A 21,154-nucleotide genomic window follows, 5' to 3' on the forward strand; every position below is an offset into this window, starting at 1 on the left:
GAGGAGAGCGGGAAGCAGAGTGGGAGGTAGAGATGGATTGAAAGATGAATACAGTGAAGACGAAGAGAAAGTCAAAAACACAAACAGAGCTGATAAGACCTTCGGCAGAGGAAGTGTCGTTCTCAGCCAATCCCCAGTAGACTCCCAGTATCTCTTCCCCTGCTGCAGGATGTGTTCTTGTGTGGGAATACGCAAGGAATGTAGCCCCTTTTGTTTAGTGTGCGATAGGCTCCTGCTTGGCAGTCATTTGTGTGCCTTACTGTATGTGTGACAAGCTCCAGGCTTGGCAGAGGCTGATCAGAGCAACACTCAGACCTTTCTGGGTAAGACCCTCCTAGGAAAACAATGACTGGTCTTATGGCTGCTAGCTTTCAAAGCCTCTCCTTGGCTGATGGAGCTCCTGCTGGGCTCTCACTGTGGTTCATAATGATAGACTACATTAAACAAAGGGCTAAGGAAGCACCAGTCGCTCCCATTATTTTTTGTCTGAGGTACCCCTTGCCATGTCACCATTCATCCGTTGTTTTCACCATTTATCCAATATAATACTTTTAATGTTAGCTAACTATTTCAAGTATTTCAGTTTATCAAACATGTTCACTATCAGTACACTTTCCATATCTATTTCAACCATTTATCCATTTGTTTTAGATAAATGTTAAGACTTGCTAAATTGTTTACTAATTTTCATGCACTCTCAAACGCAATGCAATACATAGTAGTCTGGCTGGGAGTCCCTGATCCACATCAAAGAGGTTTTATCAAACTCACGTTTTTTCTGTATTTAATTTGTCAGAAATCAAGCATGTGAGGAATATTGATTTAATTCACAACAATATGGCCTATTCAGAAATGTAGACATGGTTGAACGTTTGGGATACTTTGTAAAGGGGAACATTTTACAGAGGATTTTTGTTTCCCACTGGAGACCTGTAGTTCTCTATGCTCAAGGCATTAACAAAGAACTTTAAATAGACTCTCTAAAACTGCCGAAGCCTACCTTGGCCTTTTACGCAATAATACGTCTACACACAGAGACCATTTCAGCTTCAGGCAGCATCCTACACTTGAATGCTACCTTGCAGAGCAGGAAAGGAACATGAGTTCTTTATGAGAGTTTAACTGACTAGTAAAGACATGAGTAGACAGAAAACAAGGCAAGGTGAAGTTTATTGAAGAATTCTGTTTTTGTGTAGCCCTCATGTTGACAGAAAACAATCCATCTATTATTAAGTGTCTTTCCTTACAACACAGTGATACAAGCACTATTTAGTAGTCAGGATCACTGTTAAAATAAAGAACCTTTGCTAACCACAAGGATGCGCTTAACAGATATCGACAAAATGGTCTCATATCTCCGATGAATTATTATTCATCGGAGATATTATTTATTTTTGGCACAAAGGAATACGATGAGTTTTTACTGCCAATATTTGGTGTCTTTTTAAGCTTTTGTCCTAGTACACACCTAAAGAAAGCTGAAAAGGTGTAGTGACAAAAAAGTAATCACATTTCACATCACAGCATTTTGGATTCATTCATTTTTGAAAAGCAACCACATATTTAGTTTAATTGTCAATTCAATTATGCACAAATACTGCAGATAAGCAAAAGAGGCAGGAAAGGTGTGTAGGACAGAATCCTACGTATCCTTTAACAGATTTCGGAATACATTGTTTGATATATTTCACTTTCTGAACTGTTGAGAGAGCTCCTGCTGTTCAGAGGTGAACATTTCTCCACTATTTATGAAAGGTTTGGTGCAAACCTTTCAAAAACAGAATTTCCAAAAACAGAATTACTGCAGCTCCTGTGACTTAGCAAAAGTAAGCAAGTCTCTGGGTATATGCAAAGACCCAGGATTGCTGAACATATTGCATTGTATGCCAAAGGATATGTCTGCTTGGACTACATTTTGAGAATAAAAACTTTACACTGAAACGGACACAAATGTGTCACCAAGGACAGAAAGACGTTAGTAAGTACTTTTCATGACCTTGGTTTCAATGTAAGGCTGCTTTATGAAAGCGGAGTCAAGCCCAGGACCGTTTTGCTTTCAATAAGAACTGCCGATGGTGAGTCAGACAGGGAGGTGGGATAAAACAAAACTAATGAGAGCCAGGGAAGCCTTGCTGAACTCATTTAAACTGTCTGCCAATACAGTCAGACAGTTCACTGCACAGCTTGTTTGTATGCAAGTGTGTGTGTGTGTACATATACTGTATATATTACCAAGCATCAGGGGAGACTACCCCATTCAAAAAGGAAACTGATTAGCGTCTTCTTCTTTTCTGATTTACGTGTTGTCTTGAATTCTTTAGCCAAACCACACTAGCTGTTTGTAGACACGCCTTCCAGAAATACAGGAAGAGAGGGTGTTGCTACTTTTGTCACACCTCTGGCTGACAAAAACAAAAATGTCATACAAAACTTTTAGTACAGAAGCATGTGGTGTACATTCACATCGCTCCTCTTTTTGGTGCCTCCTGGGGTTCTTAAATTCTGCCTCGGTGTCTGAATGTGTTGCTCAAACAAGGCAACACCGCGGTCAGTCACACAGGAAACTGAGAAGGCAGACGACCTCACGTCCTGCCTGAGATTTGGAAGAAACACTTCCTCTTTAAAAAGCAGTAAGTGCACGTTTTAGAGATCTCTCACTTGAAGGCAGTGGTGCGGTGCAGGGGGATGAGCAACAAGATACCATATATGTCAGATGAAATTTAAAGCCTAATATGGCAGACAGGCAGTCAGATGTCTCTGTTGTGAAAAGAATGTTATCTCAATGATCTTTGGAGAGAAATTGCATTCACACATTTCAAGTGAATACAAGGAAATGACAAAGCAATGTGATTACTCTGGGGCAGAGTTTCCATCACAGACACAAGTTCAAAAACAACAATAACAATGGGGCATCAACTCAAGGATTATGCACATCGGTAACGGCTAGAAGTTGAACCTGAAGTCCAAAAGATTGTTTGCTAACACAAACAACTTCTGTTCAATGCTTTTGTGGTGCTACTAAGACTCAGTAACTACATCAAGGCAGTGCTCAAAAGAGATTAGCAGAGGCAGACATATTTCTCTTGTATCAATCTTGAAAATCTCCCCGTGGTTACAAAAAAGATCTGAATAAGAAAGTGCATCTCAATTTCACCTACAAACTGGCAGTGAAACAGATCAGAAAGAACAGCAGCTTTGATGCACTGATAGAACAGTCTGTTTGCTAATATAACTGAAACCATCCTCCCACTGCTCGGATGTAAGCTGACGAATACCATGTAGATTTCCCATACAGACTGCACATCTTAAGTCCAGACATCACACATTTATAAAAGCCTGCTACTCTTGTGCAGCAGTACAACAATAGCGGTGGAGCTCAGCAGCCATCCAATAAAGCAGGCTCCATTTGTTCACTTCAGTCTCTGCCTGTGCATCTGTCCAGAGCAGACAGCCCCCTGGTTGCCATCAGGGCTTCTTGGCTACAGTTTTGGCTTTCCCATTGGGTCCTGTTTTGATCTGGGTCATCTCCACATCTGTCAGGGCGTCAGGGGGAAGGCATGAGCGCATGCGTTCAATGGTCTTCTGGTGAGCTGCCCTCTCCTGCTCCAGAGAGCGAATCATGTGCTTCATTTTGCTCTCCCGAGAAAGGAAGTTCTCTACATTCGTCTCCAGTGTCTGAATCTTCTGCCGTGCAGCCTTGAGGACACAAACATTGTACCTCAGTGAATACAGGGCGCACCACAAAGACAGACATTTGGACAGAGGGTAAACACAAAGCAGAGTCGGCACATGACGTTGTACCAGAACCATAGCACAAAATCTCAACCAAAGTGCCTTCAAATAAGATTGCAGTTCATACAGAATCCAGACTTTGTGTAATTCCCTTGTTAAATGCTGTAGTAACAGTTATCCAACACAAGTCTAAGAGTCACTGATTTTTCTTTGTCACATCAGATATGAGAGCAGCTCAACTCTTTGAACCTAATTAATACGAGGGCCGTCAGGTATGACTTAGTACAACACATCCCACTACACAGATTCCCAAACTACTAATCAAAATGTTAAGAGCATTTAAAGAGAATATAGTGTACAATCCCTTTGTCTTGCTATCATTTTGCATTGATTTTTTTTCTTGTGTTATAGTGCCATCTATGGGTAGTCTTTGTGGATCTCTAAAAAACATTTTGACAGAACTGTTCACCAGCCCATCAAAAGAAGGAATTAGAAACTGACCAGTAAACTAAATACCTCCCGCAATTACACATTAAGTCCCTTAATAATCAAACATTAAAATAATGAATATCATTATAAATTATAGTCCCAGCATTTGTAGTTGTTTCCCAAAACTATTGATAATGAAAGGTAACAATTGAGGAGAGCAATGTCTCTCTTCCTTACCTGAAGTTTTTCCAGCAGGTCCATGTTCTGTTTCTTTAACTGCACATTGGTCTTTTCAAGTTTGTCGAGCCGGTCGGAGTCGTCAGGCAGCGGCCCGGAATCCAACATCTCATCCTGCAGGACATGGTACTCCACCTCGTACGCATGCAGCTGCTTGGAGATGTCCATCTCCATTACCTGGCAAACAACAGGTTATACAGTAAGACAGATGGCAAAAAACTGACAAGTCATTATAGTAAATGTAAATGCTGTATTTATAAAGCGCTTTTCCAGTCTTAACAACTGCTCAAAGCGCTTTTACATCTACAGGGAACATTCACCATTCACACACATTCATACACTGTGGCCGGGGCTGCCGTACAAGGTGCCACCTGCTCATCAGATAAATTTTCACACACATTCACACTCTGATGCGCAGCACCGGGGGCAACTCGGGGTTCAGTATCTTGCCCAAGGACACTTCGGCAATGACTGCAGGGGCGGGGATCGAACCACCAACCTTCCGATTGGCAGGCAACCGCCTATTATAGTATAATGATATGGTTACAAAAACTAATGGCAAGGTCCAGCAAAATAAGTCTGTATAAAGAGTTTAAAGTCAGTGATTTGAAAGAGTGACATCTTTAGGAGGAATAAATGGGCTTTGAGTTAAATGCCACACACCTGCTGGGGAAGCTGGAAAGTATTGAGAGACGGAGCAGCACATTGTGGATTTTGGTATATGCATGGGATTTGAATAGAAAATAGAATAGAATGTCTTTATTGTCATTATACACATGTGCAATACCTATGCAACGAGATTGAATATAACATAGAATAAAATATAAGTAGTGCAAAAGAAAGGGGGGGGAGGCTATATACATGTATAAAAAAAAGTAAGAAAGAAAAATATGGTTTGAATACGCATTATGAAAATATTATTACTCATTTGATGACAACAACAACAAAAATTACAATAGTGCCAACCTTATCCACTTTTCTTTAATTGCAGGATACTATTTGCCCACAGTCAAATCTTGAAAAAGTGACAATCAAATCTCTACTTTTTGAAAAAAGAAAACTATTGTGTTACAAGTTAAAGGGTTTGAAAAATCGGTTTTATTTATGACTAAATCCATTCAGTAATAGTACTTTTGCCAGGAGGTACTGTAATAGAGTAGTGCAACAGTATAAATTATCTTAATAACTGAACATCACCAAAGCAATTCTTCTATATACGGCAAATACACATACAATCAAAATGTTATGGTTATAGTTTTCTTTGCAGTAAAGTCGGGAAATTTACATTTTATTTGTATTTTTTATTTGTTCTCCTCTCCAGATTGATCTAATCCTTTATTTAAACATGTTTCATTAAGATTGTGTCTTGCATTACTGTAAGTAGGAATACTGGATTTTTAATAATGTGACACCTCTTAACACATTTTCCACTATCACAAGAATCAAGAACCTATCAGCTTACCACTACAATAAAGCTGTGGTTAAAAGACCACTCATGAACAAAGATTAAGTGGACATTCATCATTGTGTCCAATGATCTGGAAACCTGGGACTGTATGTCACCCTTTTTTTTAAACTTCCCACTCTTTTTGTTTTCGTAGATAATTTTTTGGGCAGTTTTAGGCCTTTATTTCCACAAAACAGATTAAGACATGAAAGGGGAGAGATAGGGGGAATGACATGCAGTAAAGGGTCGCAGGTCAGAGACCAACCCGCAGCCACCAACCAGCAGCCACCGCATCGAGGAGTAAACCTTTATATATGTGCGCCTGCTTTACCAATTGACCTAACCCGGCCACTAACTTCCCACTCTGTACCTTTGCAATGGTCTGCTCCATCTGAGTCTGAGTGAGGGCGGGAAGTGTAGTCTTCAGGAAGTCTACAATGCTCTCAAACGTGTCACACTCCACTATCTCCCCCTCATGGCTGCTCAGCAGACAGAGGGCCACTTTAAAGATGGCCCCGGTCCCTTGCACAAATACAAAATCTGAAAAAAATCAAACACAGCACAACAATAAAACACCAATGTTTAACAACCTTTTTTCTTTAAGTTGTAACTATTACAGAGCAATTTAAATGTCAACCTCCTATAGATATATATACATATATACCAAAGACGCGGGACACAAAGTTGAGGGGGAACTGTGAGGCGAAGAGAGTGAGGAACCACGGCGCTGCGTAGAGGCTCGGGCAGATCTCGTGCTCCTCGAAGTGATTGTACAATTCGCGATGGTAGTCGTGTAACAATCTGGAGAGCTGGTACATCTGAACCTGGGAAAAAAAAGACAGTGTGCATGGGCATAAACAGACACATTTAAACAGATGATGAAACACACAGGACAAAACATGTTGTGCGAGAACAAACTGGTATATCTGGATCTGCAGGGGACAGAGTACCACTGACCAATCTGAGAATTATTAGCTGGCGGATGAACATTTACCCAAGCTGGGAGCTCCTTAAAGTATCACCAGTGTTGTTTTAGAGACTTGCTCAGACACGCATCGAGAGCCAGCATTTGATGAGCTGTCCTAACTCTCTAACAATGTATTACAGTAATCCTGACAAGTGCGACCGTGAAATGCACAGCAGACTGAAATGAGAAGCAGAAGTTAGCTCAAGCTAAAATTAGAATGTTATCAGTCTCACAATTTCCTGACCGTTACAAAGAAGACAAATAATACCTTAACCTCCTCGTACTGAACCACTGCACAGAGAAAATGGCACAATTCCCTTTTTTTGTTTTGCAACCTTGGGATAGGTCTTAAAAGAACAGAACTGCAGAGTAGAAAGAGCCAAGAGAGCTCTGCTTGGCTAAATGGTTACATGTTATAGATTAAACATTACCACGCCTGCTGATGTTTTCACAGGTCAGCTGATGTTTAACAGAAACTAACAGAGCAGACATGCAGGTGTGGTTTAAATAAGAGGTGGAGACACTTGACTACTGTTTGATGTTACTAAACTAACTACTCCCACAAGGCCTTTTACAGCAGGCAGATGACAGCTAAAATGTGAATGTTAAAGTCCAAATGTGCTTGTTACTCACATACTGTTTTAACGAGTTGAAAATGTACTGTACACATTTTTATAACACTTACGTGTGAAGCCACTGTGTGTAGAGTTCTTATGTGATTAAAGCTGTTTCATTATTCCAAACCAAAATGCTCCAATTATTAGGAGCCCAAGTTATTATTAGATGATAAAATTAGCCAATCCTAGTGAAAACTGAAGCTATCTATGTATTGCTGTTGTTGTTTTTTGTTGGTATTCATAGTGGCTTTAATGTTTAGAGGATTTAACTTCCTGCAGTTGCCAATGTTCACGTGATTACCACTTTATTTACAGTATGGTAATCGCTGTAATTTTGCTACTATTGAGATTTAGAGCCATGGTTCTGGTACAAAGTCATCCAAGTGCAGACTCTGTGCTTTATGTTAACCCTCATCCAAATGTCTGTCTTTGTGGTGCACCCTGTATTTACTGGGGCACAATGTCTGTGTCCTCCAGGCTGCACGGCAGAAGATTCAGACACTGGAGACGAGTGTAGAGAGCTGCAGCGGACTGAACCAATCGGCGTCCTGTGAGGAGCTACTGGCAGCTATGGGAGTGGTTTAGGTGTGTTTAGCGACTGCAACAAAATGACAATGCTGAACGTGATAGACAGATGGTTCATCAAATCACCTGCCAGGTATTTTTGTAAAGTGCATGCCCTTTTCAAATGGTGGCTTATCAGACAACAAGCCATCTGGTGCTTCAGGTTACTAGTTTGGCTCTAATTTGACCTTTTTGAAATTGATTTTTGTTGCAACATGTAAATATGCCTTATTCTGATCCCTAAATTATCTTGCAGGATATTGTACACAAATGTTACCACATAGTAACAAGATCCTTCAACATGTTCTAATATGTGGTCCTCCCACCCATTCATATACTGACCTGCAGAGAGACCATATCAGGTCTGAACTGCTGCCTGATGCCAAGGTCATACATGAGGAACTTCAACATGTCAAAGGCCTGTTCTTCGCTCATGTGCAGCAGCAGCACTCCAGCCACAAAGCTGATACCCTGGCAGTAGCCAACCTGTGTGGCACAAAAAAAGAGCACAAAATATGTACAACCAAATGTCATGACATTCACCACAATGTGGCATTACAGTGATGCACTGTGGGGAGAAGAAACAGGATTATAGTATGTACCTCTGTATCCAGCAGAGAATATGCTTTCAGGAGGTTGTAGAGGGAAAGTTGCCCTGCACCCAGCTGGGCTGAGAAGTACTGATGGGTAGGAAAGGTCCGGCCTGAGCATGTATGCAGAAAAGATATAATTATTCACTTTCTGTGAGATTTTAATGTGATAAGGCATTAGAGATAATCTTTCTAAACAAAAATAAGAAGAATAACAACCAAACTCCTAAGTCAACTACTTCCCCTGAAATATTTAACAAATTCCATGACTTTTCTTTGTTTTCTGCAACTGTGAGGACCCCCTTTTTTTCACAATTATATGCACACCTAGATCCACCAAAATAGAATGCTGCTGTGCGGTGAGCTGCTTGAGCAGGTCATGGTAGGGGGTGTCTGGGGCTTGCTGACGCTGGGGCAGCTTGTGACGCAGCCGGTGCTGATGGGAAAGGAGCAACCAGACCTCCCCACGCCTGCTCTTGGGAACACCTGCACACAAAAATAAAGTGAGCTCATTCAAAAATTCACACACGTACAGCTCGTACATGAGGACGTCTTCACAACTGATTTTCTCACACACACACGCACACGCACCTTGGCAGAGTGCACGATACATCTCCTCCTCGTCCTGTGGAACTGTTGTCCTGCCCGGGGCAGTCAGTTTTCTCTCCCACAATGCCTGTGCCTCTTTGGAGCATGGGCCAACTTCCTGGTAGTTCAGCTTTATCTTGCGGATGTGCAGCTCATCCCTGCTCGCTACAACACAATCACCAAAACAAAAAGAGATAAAAGAACATATTTAACGTACATTTTATCAGTTAAGATTCTCTTGTCGCACCAGAAAATCAATACAACCAACAAAAGGAGGCCTGTACTTCATAAAAGATTAAAAACTTTTAGCTGAGGAAAAGACACCCGATGTGAGAGCAAGCGTGGATATAATATACTAAGGCATTTTGTCACCAGTTACCATGGAAAGCCTACCACGTAAACACAAGCCATAATACCCACATTAACATCAACGATCCATCCTTATTATGTTGGAGGCATGGAGAAGCTCCATCAAGATGGAGTGGGGAGAGGCACAGCAGACAAAAGAAACAAAAACATCACCATAAAGGTACGATCGTCCCTAAACATGCAACACCCGAAATCATGCAAAACATCCATCTGGTTTGATCCCCAGGACTGCTTTTATATTTCTTACCTTCTATTGAAAACGGTTATTCAGTTAGGTCCTCAGACCAGCATTGGTGTCATAGTAACAAACAAAGGGAAAGAGATGTGTTGGTATAATATAATGTAATGTAACGGCTACAAATAGCTACAGCTTTTATTCCATTTCCTCCCTTTCTCTGAAAGCAAGCTGTTCATTTGTCCATTTGTTTAAGCTAGGGATGCATACAACTGACATTATGACCAGACATTATGGTCTGGTCATTTACAAGATGGGGTTTACTTCACTTCACTGAAAATATGCATTTTTGATTATGAAGTAGCTAATTTAGTGTCTCAAATGGCCTCTATTTCTCCTTATCTACTCCATGCTTCCTTTGTTAGTTCACTTCCTGTTTAGACACAAGTGTTATTTAGGGGAGGACAAAAAAAAAAAAAAGAAATCCAAAAAAAGAAAAAATTGGAATACACCCTAAATAAGCTGGGCCAATAGATGCCGATATTCCAAATACTATATCCTGTTTGTTTAACATTTACTGTTCTCTATTTCTCATACATACACTTTAATCTACTGCTCGTTTGTATGCTTGCATATCTGCATGGGCTCATAACGTGTGTGTACTGTACCACCAAAACATGTTGCTTTAAATACATTTCAGCATTGGACTTCTCAAAATAAACAGAAATGACAGCGTAAGGAGCATCCCTGGCCATGCTTATAAAGCTTTAGTTAGTAACAACAAGACTGTAACTGTTAAGAGTGTGTGATTAAGGCTGAATGTAAAAACATTCATGGGGAGGGGAAGAAAAGGGACAGGAGTGAAAGTTACAAGTAATAAATATCTTTACGACCTTAACAATAAGACCCAGTGTGAGCCAATTTCAAGAGTAACAGTCCCATGACAGATTATAAATACTACCATTGTCTGCAGAGAAACAAATACACTAGATGATATCTGGGAATGATACTGGGAAACGACGGTGAAGACTTCAACAGATGATGAGTTTGATGGTTTCAGGTTAACTGCAGCATTTATTCAAACGGTGAACAAACTCGCAGTACAAGGGAGCCGCTGTTGTACGCACACGCAAGCATCTGCACAAGAGTGACTCCTGAACATCAGAATATCTTATTTATATTCTTCTTGTCCTCCCACATTCCAGTCCATCTATGTCTGTGGGACAGGGTTACCTCAAAACTAACCCTTGTGTGGAAGATCCTTAAAATAGATGAAATACATTTGAAAACCTGCATGCTTAAATATTCCAGCTATTACTAGACATCAACGAATACTGAATGATCTAGCAGCAACAAGACCACGTCACTTAATCATGTTTTTCATATTTATCTTCCATGTGACCAAAGGAAGGATTTGTTTTAGGGCGACTATAATATTTTGTGTACAGTAGTAACTGCAACTCACCCTCCAGTCTCTGGTTCTCCTTTTCCATGCGCAGAAGAAGGATCTGCTGGTGAATGGCAGTCTTCCAGAGGGCCCGGTAGTCAGCCCCTGTCCTCTTAGGCCTCTCCCCAGACAGGGGGTCACCTGCCTGTGGCAGCAGACGCCCAGAAGGATCCAGACTCAAATCCAAGCCACGAGGAGAGAGAGGCAACAGCTCCCTGCCATCAGAGTGGTCTGAAACACAACATCCAAAAACATCATAAGTAAGACACAATATTTCATATGAAAAAAGGTATCTAATGACTGTGTGTGCTAGTTGGTAATGCTTGTTGGTCAATGTTATTAATTTCCTGGATCTGGAAATAATCTGCCAGCTACATTTTTTAAGCTCTCTTGAGTAAGCTAAGAGAGACTATGCTAAAGGCAGGAAAACTGGCCATGAGAACAGGTAGGAGGATCACTTTCACAAGCTTTGTTATCAGTGTTTACCTGACAAGGATGAAGTTGGAAAATTCCTCTCTTTCCTTTCAACCCTTACTGCTTTTTCCATTTATAAAGACAGGAATCAAATGCCTTGTACTCATTTTGAATGCACTTGTAGCTTATTCAGAGCATATTAATTGTGCATCATGTTGCGCCTTGCCTGAACTGTGCATGGGATTGTGTTACCAGACCTGGGTGCTGCATCGATGCAGACGGCTTGTTCATAGGTGAAGCGACCCTCAGGAAGATCTTCTGTCTCCAGGAGACCCTGCGTGGGATCGGAGGGAGGCCCCCACTCACTGAGTCACTGCTGCAGCCAGACAGGGTCCTCTTCCTGTGTTCTCCATTGCTACAAGAGAAGATGCAGCACCACAGACACACAATAAATGACTCAGGTATCATCTAACACCAAAACCCTTTTAACAAACACACATTGTTCAGTTTACAAATGCACATACACCTAACCTCTCCACTCAGGAAACATTATACAAGCTTCTGATCAACAAACTCTCTGATGAGAAATGGTCGAGCTGAACCTTTAAACACGATTTAAAAAAAACATGTACCAGGCATTGACTGATTCCCAATGTCCATGTTATTAGGGCAAAAATGTTAGTGTTAATGTAGTTAATGTAAAATGACAACAGACATCAGCCACTCAAACAGCCACAGCTGAGGCACATGCATGTTTTCTGGAAAAAATATGCTTTTGTTAGTGGAGAAGAAAACTTGGTTGCTGAGCTGCTGGAGGTACTGAAAAACATCATGTTCACTGCTTCATGTTACTTATGTTTCACATTTATCAGAGTCATAATAACCAGGCCTTGAAATTCCACCTTCCAGCGCAACAATGCAGACAATGTAGCGAACAAGGTAGGTGCTGTACTAAATCCTAAAAAGGTTCCATGTTTAAACAGATTAAAAATCCTCACTTGATAGTATAACCTTTTAACATCTGCCAGCAAAAGTCACAAAGAAAGTCAGATAAAAGACATCCCTGTTATTTTACAGGTCAACAGACAAAACAAAAATATGTTCAGATTCAAATACCCAGCAGGTCAAGGCTTTTCAACAGGTTGTCTTTAAACCTTCTCCTATTCATCATCAGAGGCAATGTGCTCCTTTTTCCGCATTATCAACAAATGTGCTCAGAGGATTGGACTGCTATCAGAGGAGAAAAACATCCTGTGGAAATGCCATTTTACAATGGTCCGCCTTAGTGAGTCTCATTTATAATGGAAATGTTAACCTTTACTTTCTGCCATCCAGACACCTAGTAGAGCCTGTCAATGTAGCGCTGAGAGAGAGGAGACTCTGGGGGTACACAGCGGTAAGTCTTCTTTTCCTGAACATACTATATCAGCTGATTGATTAGAGCAGCTGATCATCAACAGCAACCTTTCAAAAATAAATAGATCCCTGAACTGAGTCAGCATGATGCATCACGGATAGCACTGCTCATGAAAGCTAATGGCACGAGTGTAAAGTGCAGTTAATAAAGGCTATACATCCAGGTTAAATACAGTTCTGCCATGCAAAAAAGCTTAAACTTCACATGCAAATACAACAAGAAAGGGGCGGATCAGCATCCCCTTCTACTTCTGAGAGAAACAGGAAAAGGGCGGGTCCAGCTGCAGAGACGATGGGGGGAAAAAAGAAACAGCTGCAAAGTACTTTTACCAATAAAAAGGTTGCTGTGGCTAAACAGGAAAAAGGTGTGAATATACAGGGACAAATGAAGCTGGGGGTTAAAAGGTTTGGACAGCCAACAAGTATGCGGCGTCTGCCATCCCAGCAAAGATCAGTATGTCCTTCCCACCCATCTCATCTGTCCCTCTGTCCCTGGCCGATGTGCTTGGATCTAAGTAGGGAGGGTTTGTCTTAGCACCCCCTCTCACCTCTTGAGGCTCCCACTGTCTGCCAGGGAGCTCAGGGAGCCCAGTGAGCCCTGGTAAAAGCTTTTCAGGAAAGTGGGGGCAGAGAAGGAGGAAGGGAGGCTGTAGGTGGATTCGCTCTCCGAAACGCTGCGTTTTCTCGAGACAGCTATGGGACTGGGCAAGGCAAACATGATTTGCCCACAAGTAAAAAAAAACAAACAAACACATTACACAAAAGAAAGGAGCTTGTGGTCAGAGCACAGAAAAAAACACTGAGGAACACATGAGGGGATCAAACAGTGACAGGAAACTTGTGATGCTATTGTTGAAGGATAGTGGTGCAGGAGGTGGAGAGGTTTTGGACTGATCAAAGTTCTGCCGACAGATTGCATTGTCTGTGTGCATCAAAGGTTAACTAAATATATGGTTGGTGTTAAACTGATTGGACTGATTAAAAGAGAAGCTACAGGTGCTGATTTTTGAAGCAAAGTTAGCATTCGTCATATCTTCAAACAGAAAACTTGCTCCTATAGAAACATTTTAGTACAGTTCACATCCACTCTGCAACATTACCCAACAGACGCATATTCTGCATTGATCGTTCCTTTTTACCACAGCTCAAACTAGGCAGGCAGTGACTGGTAAGTGAGGTGTAAGTTACCTGCCCTGCAGCAGTTCTGGGTTAACAGACTGTTGTCTGCGCAGTGGAGCCTGTTTGCTCTGGTTGGCCAGCTGGCCGTCGAAGGAGATGCGTTTCTTTACAGGAGGATGGCTGAAAGTGTGGGCACGCCGGCGGAAATGCAGGCCGTTTTCCGGGTCGTCGTCATGAATAGCAGGGGGGGAACCTGGAGGGGAGTGACCGGGAGATTCCTCATCTTGCTGAGGAGGACAGAATGTAAAAGAGAAAAAGATGTCAGTGCATAAGTAAGAAACCTTTTACAGAGATTTTATATCGCCATATTTAAGCATAATTGGATTTTCTGATGTGTCCGACTGTTTAACTGAGTGACAGGGAGAAATGATGAGATAATGGTAAATTCATTCATTCATTCATTCATTCATTCAAACCTTTATTTAACCAGGATAAGAAACCTCATTGAGATTAAAAATCTCTTTTACAAGAGTGTCCTGGCTATTGGCAGCAGCGCAGTTTCAAATAGACACAGAGACACTTACAGGTAAATACATACACACACTTTCACTCATCATATTCAAACAACAATGTCACCATAAAAACCTGGGTCCTAAATCAATTTAAAAACAGTGACATACAGACTGCCTTTCTGCAAGGTCCTTTAAAAAGCCTTTAAAAGAATAAAGTGAGACCAACTCCTTCATTCTGAAGGTGATTCCATGCAGAAGGTGCTGCAAAATTAAAGTTTTTTTTGCCAAAGTAATGATAAAAAATTATAACAAATTCCACCCAAATATTCTGCATAACCTAGGTACAAATCAGGCAAAATTAAAATGGTACCAATCAAGCTAAAAGTTTTTGGAAGTGATCCACACACAGCAAAGCCCAAAGTCAAATACAAAAAAAAACATCTCAACTACAGGTATGCACTCACCTAGCCAATGAAACCCTAAATCAAGACTCGTTCCAGGTTTAACTTTCTACTCAACACTCCCGGACTCAGTGTTGCCTCAAGCCTGGTACAACTCCCACATCTATTGTATTCTAATGGACAATGTCCTGTGACTCGCAGCATTACACACTATTGGTCGAACCCTCCAATCTCCTCCCTTGATGCTTTTACAGACCTCCCTCCCTAACATCTGACATGACAGGAGAAATTCAGCAATGGTTGTGCTGCTTTTTTTCCAATAAGCATAGAAAAAACAAAAAAACAGCAAGGTCTAATAGAGCTACTACTAATCCAATGTTAATGACATTGCAGGTTGCAAAAGGTCTGTTAGTCTGCTGCGCACGTGTTCATGCTAGATGTCACTGTCAGCTGAATGGCTTAATTGTGATTTGTAGATTTTAGGAAAACACTGATAAGATAAAGTGACTGAGGGACACTTGTATAGTGCCATGTCCCATGACAGGGCTAAGGAAGAGGAAGCCGGGACAGGCATGGCTCAGCAGTCACACAACTGGACATCCTGCCTTGAATTTCCTGCTCGACATCAGCATCCTGACACAATCCCCAGATGACTAATTATTCGCTTTATCGCGGGGGCAACAACATTCTTCTGACCGCCAATGATATAACAAAGAGGAGCACAGGTGAGCATTGGAAGCAAAGACACCAGAATTTCCTTGTACATCCAGAATACTCACATACAGTGTAATGAGATAATGCCACATCCTTTTGCAACAACAGAAGGGCATCTTAATGACACACATAATGCTTATGAAAACACAAATACTTGGTACACATGTGTAGGGTTTACTTAATAAAATCCCATCACTTGAAGCTGCCACTTGAGGGGCATTTCATATTTCTAGTAAATCTGACATGAAATGATTGTTGCAACAGGCATAAGTAACTCTTATTACACCTACATTGTCCATTTCAGATCTCTGTCCATTAACAACTATAAGCAACACTAGGCGAACATTTTAAATACATCAGTGGAGTGCTCTCAACTACATCATGACTGATGGGAAGTCATACGGACTACATTGCACACTCACTTCACATCCTGCACAGCAGTGACACAGTGGAGCAAACAACCCCAAATGGTTCTCTGACAGCTCTGCAAACGCACCCCCTGCTGTACTGTTCTGTCTTTTGGCCAATGCAGCTGTATCATGAATCAATGTGGAAATAATGTGCAGACACGTCTCCATGTGAGAAAAGAAATGTTGGCAGCCTCCAGCTACTGACATTGATGAAGTGAAAGCACATGCCTATCACACTTGCCCTTTCTTGAGGACAGAGATGGAATAACATGCTTTTAAAAGCCACTGGGTAAAAAGTGAGAATTTCCAGAGTCCCTCGTGTAAAGTTATGGGAATTCTCGTGCTCCCCCTCAAGGACACTTACTCTTTCAAAACTGCTGATGCTTCCCATGCTTCCCAAGCGGCCCCGCATCCGGCTGGCACCCTGGTGAACGAGATGATTTTACAATTTTGCTCAAGTTCCGAAAAACAAATATACAATATACATAAATAATAACAATCCCTTTTCAAAAGTGTACCAATTGTTCATGATAAACAGTGCTGTTTGGATTGTTGAAGGTTGTAAAACAATGATTAGCAATGAATCAGAAAGTCATAAATGGCAAGAAATAAAAAAAGGCTAATGTTTTCTGACTTGATAAAATGAACAATGTTGTTTGGCTAAGTCTCTGAGACAATAACAGATGGCAGCAGAGGTCTCAGATTGCCTGGATCCCTCTACTTAGGAATTATTCTGCTGTCTCACTGGCAGATATGGGTCATTTCAAATCCCCTGCATGACAATGACACAGAAACCGCAACTGATACAAAGTGAAAGCAGAGAGAGACATAAAAGTACACAGCACAGTGGCTATATTCTGTCAGGGGTGGAGAAAAACTAGAGTCAGAGACAGGGAATAAACTGGAAAAGAGGAGACCAAAGTGGTAGATAAAAAAAAAGCAAGATAATAACTTAAGATGGATACGGGGTAAGAAAAGAAAAGGGAACATGTTAAATAAAGAAAAAACTCTCTTGTGACCCACCCTTGAAAAGATGTTCTCCAGGGAGCTGGTAAGGGAGGAGCGTGCTTTATTCTTAAAAATATCAAGTTTAAAGCGACTGCTGGTGGCTGTGATATCTCCCACGGATAAGCTGTTTGCTGCATTCTGTCAGAGAAAACAATTGGCAGAATAAAAAAATATATATAAAAATCACAGAAATAATTAATAAAATGCAACTTTCACTGGGAGCTTTCGGTACACAAAATCGGTAAGCAGACAGTAGCAAACCCCACGGTCAAAAATAATCCTGGATCTGTTGTTCTGCCATTTAAAAATGATATCATTTAAAGACAATCCCTAAGGGCTAGATCATGCCAATGTAATAATCTTCAACCCTTTGATACTTTAATGGCATGCATTTCCGCAGCAACTTGATTCAATTGATATCCAGCTTAGGTCCTATGCAGGAATATTACACTTCCAAATGCTGAAGTGATGAACTTTATATTTAAGATAGCAGCATCAATAGCAGCCATCACAGGGAACTAAAATCTTATAATCTATACTAAAATTCTATGCTACCCTGCAGTCACTCACAAATCAACAAAAGTTGCATCAACAAAAGAAAACCCAGTTTGACTTGCTTGTTGGGATTCAAGAACTCAACCTGTCTTGTTTTGGAGTAAATAAGGATGTTGATTTTTTTCTTTACTCAATGTTTTCTGTTGCCTTTTCTATTTAAAGTTGCTACTATACCAACACAAAAGTCCAGAGGAAACTCTGAGGTCTAGAGGGCTTAGACACATTAAAGTCTGTGCTATTTTGCAAAAAAGAGAAATCTTTTCTGAAACCTTTAAGGTTTAAATTGACTTTTGTCAAATTTCAAGGATGTTGAAAGGCCCTTTTTAAACTTTTTAGGCATTGACACTATACCCTCTCAGTTCTTAGGTAAAATTAAAATGAAATCTCAGGAATCAAATCTACTGTGACTGATTGTTATTTACCTGTGGTGCCTCTCCGATGTGGAGGTGGGACTTCTGTTTGGTTCCACAGAGCTGTCTCAGATGGAGAATCACCAGCTCATTCTCCTCTTGGTCTGAGCCGGGCTTCAATTTCTGCAGATATGGATACACAAACACTTAAAAGCCAAGATGGGGAAAAAACACTGCTTTAAAGCAGATGCAGCAGTCTTGAGAAATGAATCACCAAAAAAACTGTCAATATGTCACACTTTTTCCAGATACTAAAGTGTGCTTTCTCTATGTAGAGCCAAACCTTACCTGAACTCGCTCAAAAATCTCAGCCTGCTCATTGTCAGTCAGCTGGGAGAGATATTTTTGGATAGCTAGCTTTGCACGGGGTGGGTAGAGACCTGGAAACAGAAGAGGAAATGGGAATGCTCTTTTATGTTGCTGTAAGTCTGAGAAACAGTCAATGTTTTTCAAATTTCTTGCGGGAGTCATCCCAAAAGGATTATTAAAAGATAAGTCTAAGTCTAAGTCTATGCATCAGTATATTCATGAGTCAAGCCAGAGAGAGTTTTACTTGGCTTACCTTCAATCCGCTCGCAGAGCTTGTGCAGGCCATGCATGGGGCAGGCTTCACACAGCTGGATCTCAGTCTTGTTGCTCTGTAAGGCGGCTGCAGTAGTGAAGGCCTGCTTCAGCGTCAGCATCACTTCATCCACCTGACACATGCAGGCAAACGTAGGGACAAGACACACACACAAAAAGACAAAACAGATTAAAATATAAGTATCGGGTTAAGGGAGAAAGCTAAAGCAACTTTAATGCACATGTTTTGTGTGACTCACCAGGGACTCACTGGCACACTGGAAAACGTAGCACACATACTGACTGGGACCAGACTCTGATGGGTCCCGACAGATGAATCCAAAATGGTCGGACTGCTTAACACCCTGAGTCAAATTCAAGACAAACAGGAAACTTTGTAATCAGTCTAGCAGTACAAATCATTAAAAAAACTGAGAAGACAGCACATCACTGACACCGTAATGGCTTTTGACATTTTTGGTTATCAAATTCCATTCAATTAGTAAAATGACCACTTTGCTCACACTAAACAGTGCATTACATGCCGAATGTCTATTTAAAGTAGTGGGATTACATCAGGCAGTAACACAAAAGAAAATATTTCTACATCACTATAAAAGATGGGATTTGCCATCAAATTAAGGCTGGAAAATAAAAGGCTTGCTGTGCAGTAAATACAGGCAGTAATGCATTAGATGTCTAGTAAAGAAATGCATAAAATGAGCCTTATTGTTAGGACTGCAGCAGAGACAGAAAAGAGAGGCTTTTTAGTTTAAATACAGCAAGTAAAAATAAACCAACCTGACAGCAGGATGAGATATCTTTGAAGATCTTCTCCAGCACCACTGTTTTGCTGTCTGGACTTATGAGATTTACTTCAAAACGGCCAACCTGTGAAACACAAAAATATATTATGATCAAATCGATACATGCATGAACACATGGAAAAAAGAACTTGCATAAAACAATAATATCTTAATGCTGTTTGTGGATCATGGCTATAAGTTTATTTGAAGACAATTTCATTGTCATGTATCTCATGTCTATTCTGAAACCCGCTCGGTGACGTACATAAACACACTCGGGCACTGTCAACATCAAGGTCATCAAGTCTGCACCAACGATTTTTCCCATAATTGACTGCTATGTGTGTATCATATTGAGCGTTGTGCTCTAGTTTTTAAAATTAGCTTCATAAAAGGAAATGGACATAATGTGTGAGGAATAGCAGCTGGCTCACTCTGCAGCCTGCATGCCTTTCCCAAAGTGGTGGTTTTACATTTACACAGAAGTAGCGCTGAAGTCCCAAATTCTACTAAGGAGTTCCAGCCCTCTAACTGAGGCGGTAACACTGGGCCGACCTAGTCCGTACATAACTGCCAGCCATGAGCACATAAAAGGATTTGCAGTAGCAAGAACTTCAGAACTATATGCAGACAGGGTTTCATTGACAGATGGCCCTAAGCAAGCATTTGGTTTTGTGGTGTGACAGATGGGAGTCAAGTGAAGAACACATCCATCCATCTTATTGACAAAAGGGATGTGTGTGTGTGTGTGGTGTGTGTGTGTGTGTGTGTGTGTGTGTGTGTGTGTGTGTGTGTGTGTGGTGTGTGTGTGTGTGTTGTGTGTGTGTGTGTGTGTAGTTCTGCACATAAACCTAACATCCACTACACTATTGGAAAGAACATGAGAACATCGCTGTTATGATAAAGCTCCTCATCTACAGTCAGCTGGACACAGAGTTAAGAAACCTCTGACACACTCATTCTAAGACCGAGACATTGGCAAAAGTACAGCTCAGCATTAGGGCAGAACGATTTGGGGAAAAAAACAAATTGTGACTGAATGATTCTTTTTTTTTTAAGCTACATATTGCACTTTCTACAACCATGTTAAATGAAGTATTACAAAATAAATTTAAAATCCACTGAAAATGGGACCTTTCTGTAAACAATCTGAGATATGTAACATTATCCCAGCCTTTATCTTACGTAAAAATAATAATAAAAAGAGGAATAACAAATGTTACGCCAAACACGTAACTAAACCTTCATGTTGATTAACCCCGGGCCCTTTTTCGATTACAATTTGCATTTTTTAAATCGGATTTAGATTTGAAAAAAAATTTCATCTTTTAACCCCCAAACAGCATTTTTAAATGTCCTTACCGGAAAGAGCATAGTACGTTTTGCTGAAAGAGGGCGGAAATGGTTGGGTGCACTTGAGTGTCTACGGCTTGGGCCCCGTGACGCCTTCCCCCCTTCTTCTGCAGACTCCCTGCCAGGCTGCGCCGCGTACGGGAAATCCTGGGGGTCCCAAACCCCCAAACCCCAGGATGCCCTGGGGGGAAAGCTCCCGGGTGCCCGACGGGATGTAGAAACTTCCGAAAAATAAACGCAAAAACACAAGCTTTTTTTTTAGATTTTAATACCGACACTTTAACATATTTTACGGGAAAGGCCCCCACATTAA

General features: G+C 41.0%; 1 protein-coding gene across 7 annotated transcripts; it reads right to left on the minus strand.

Annotated features, from left to right (window-relative positions):
• Positions 1 to 1,151: 1,151 nt before the first annotated feature.
• On the minus strand, positions 1,152 to 21,032 carry LOC116698303 (TBC1 domain family, member 4). Of its 7 annotated transcripts, XM_032530139.1 has the most exons (21): positions 20,851 to 21,032; positions 19,484 to 19,573; positions 18,943 to 19,047; positions 18,684 to 18,816; positions 18,410 to 18,501; positions 18,134 to 18,244; positions 17,172 to 17,294; positions 16,513 to 16,572; positions 14,181 to 14,398; positions 13,541 to 13,693; positions 11,834 to 11,991; positions 11,181 to 11,393; positions 9,788 to 9,790; positions 9,175 to 9,336; positions 8,911 to 9,069; positions 8,596 to 8,696; positions 8,336 to 8,479; positions 6,510 to 6,669; positions 6,216 to 6,385; positions 4,399 to 4,575; positions 1,152 to 3,696 (listed from the first exon to the last, which is right to left on the minus strand). In XM_032530139.1, the coding sequence occupies exons 1-21, from the start codon at positions 20,860 to 20,862 to the stop codon at positions 3,466 to 3,468; spliced, it is 2,775 nt and encodes a 924-aa protein (XP_032386030.1). In that variant the 5' UTR covers positions 20,863 to 21,032; the 3' UTR covers positions 1,152 to 3,465. The 7 variants fall into 7 exon arrangements, with proteins under 7 accessions (XP_032386030.1, XP_032386033.1, XP_032386032.1 ...); XM_032530142.1 differs by lacking the exon at positions 13,541 to 13,693; XM_032530141.1 differs by lacking the exon at positions 9,788 to 9,790.
• Positions 21,033 to 21,154: the final 122 nt, after the last annotated feature.

Source organism: Etheostoma spectabile, chromosome 11 (genome assembly GCF_008692095.1).
Source record: "Etheostoma spectabile isolate EspeVRDwgs_2016 chromosome 11, UIUC_Espe_1.0, whole genome shotgun sequence".
Taxonomy (NCBI): domain Eukaryota; kingdom Metazoa; phylum Chordata; class Actinopteri; order Perciformes; family Percidae; genus Etheostoma; species Etheostoma spectabile.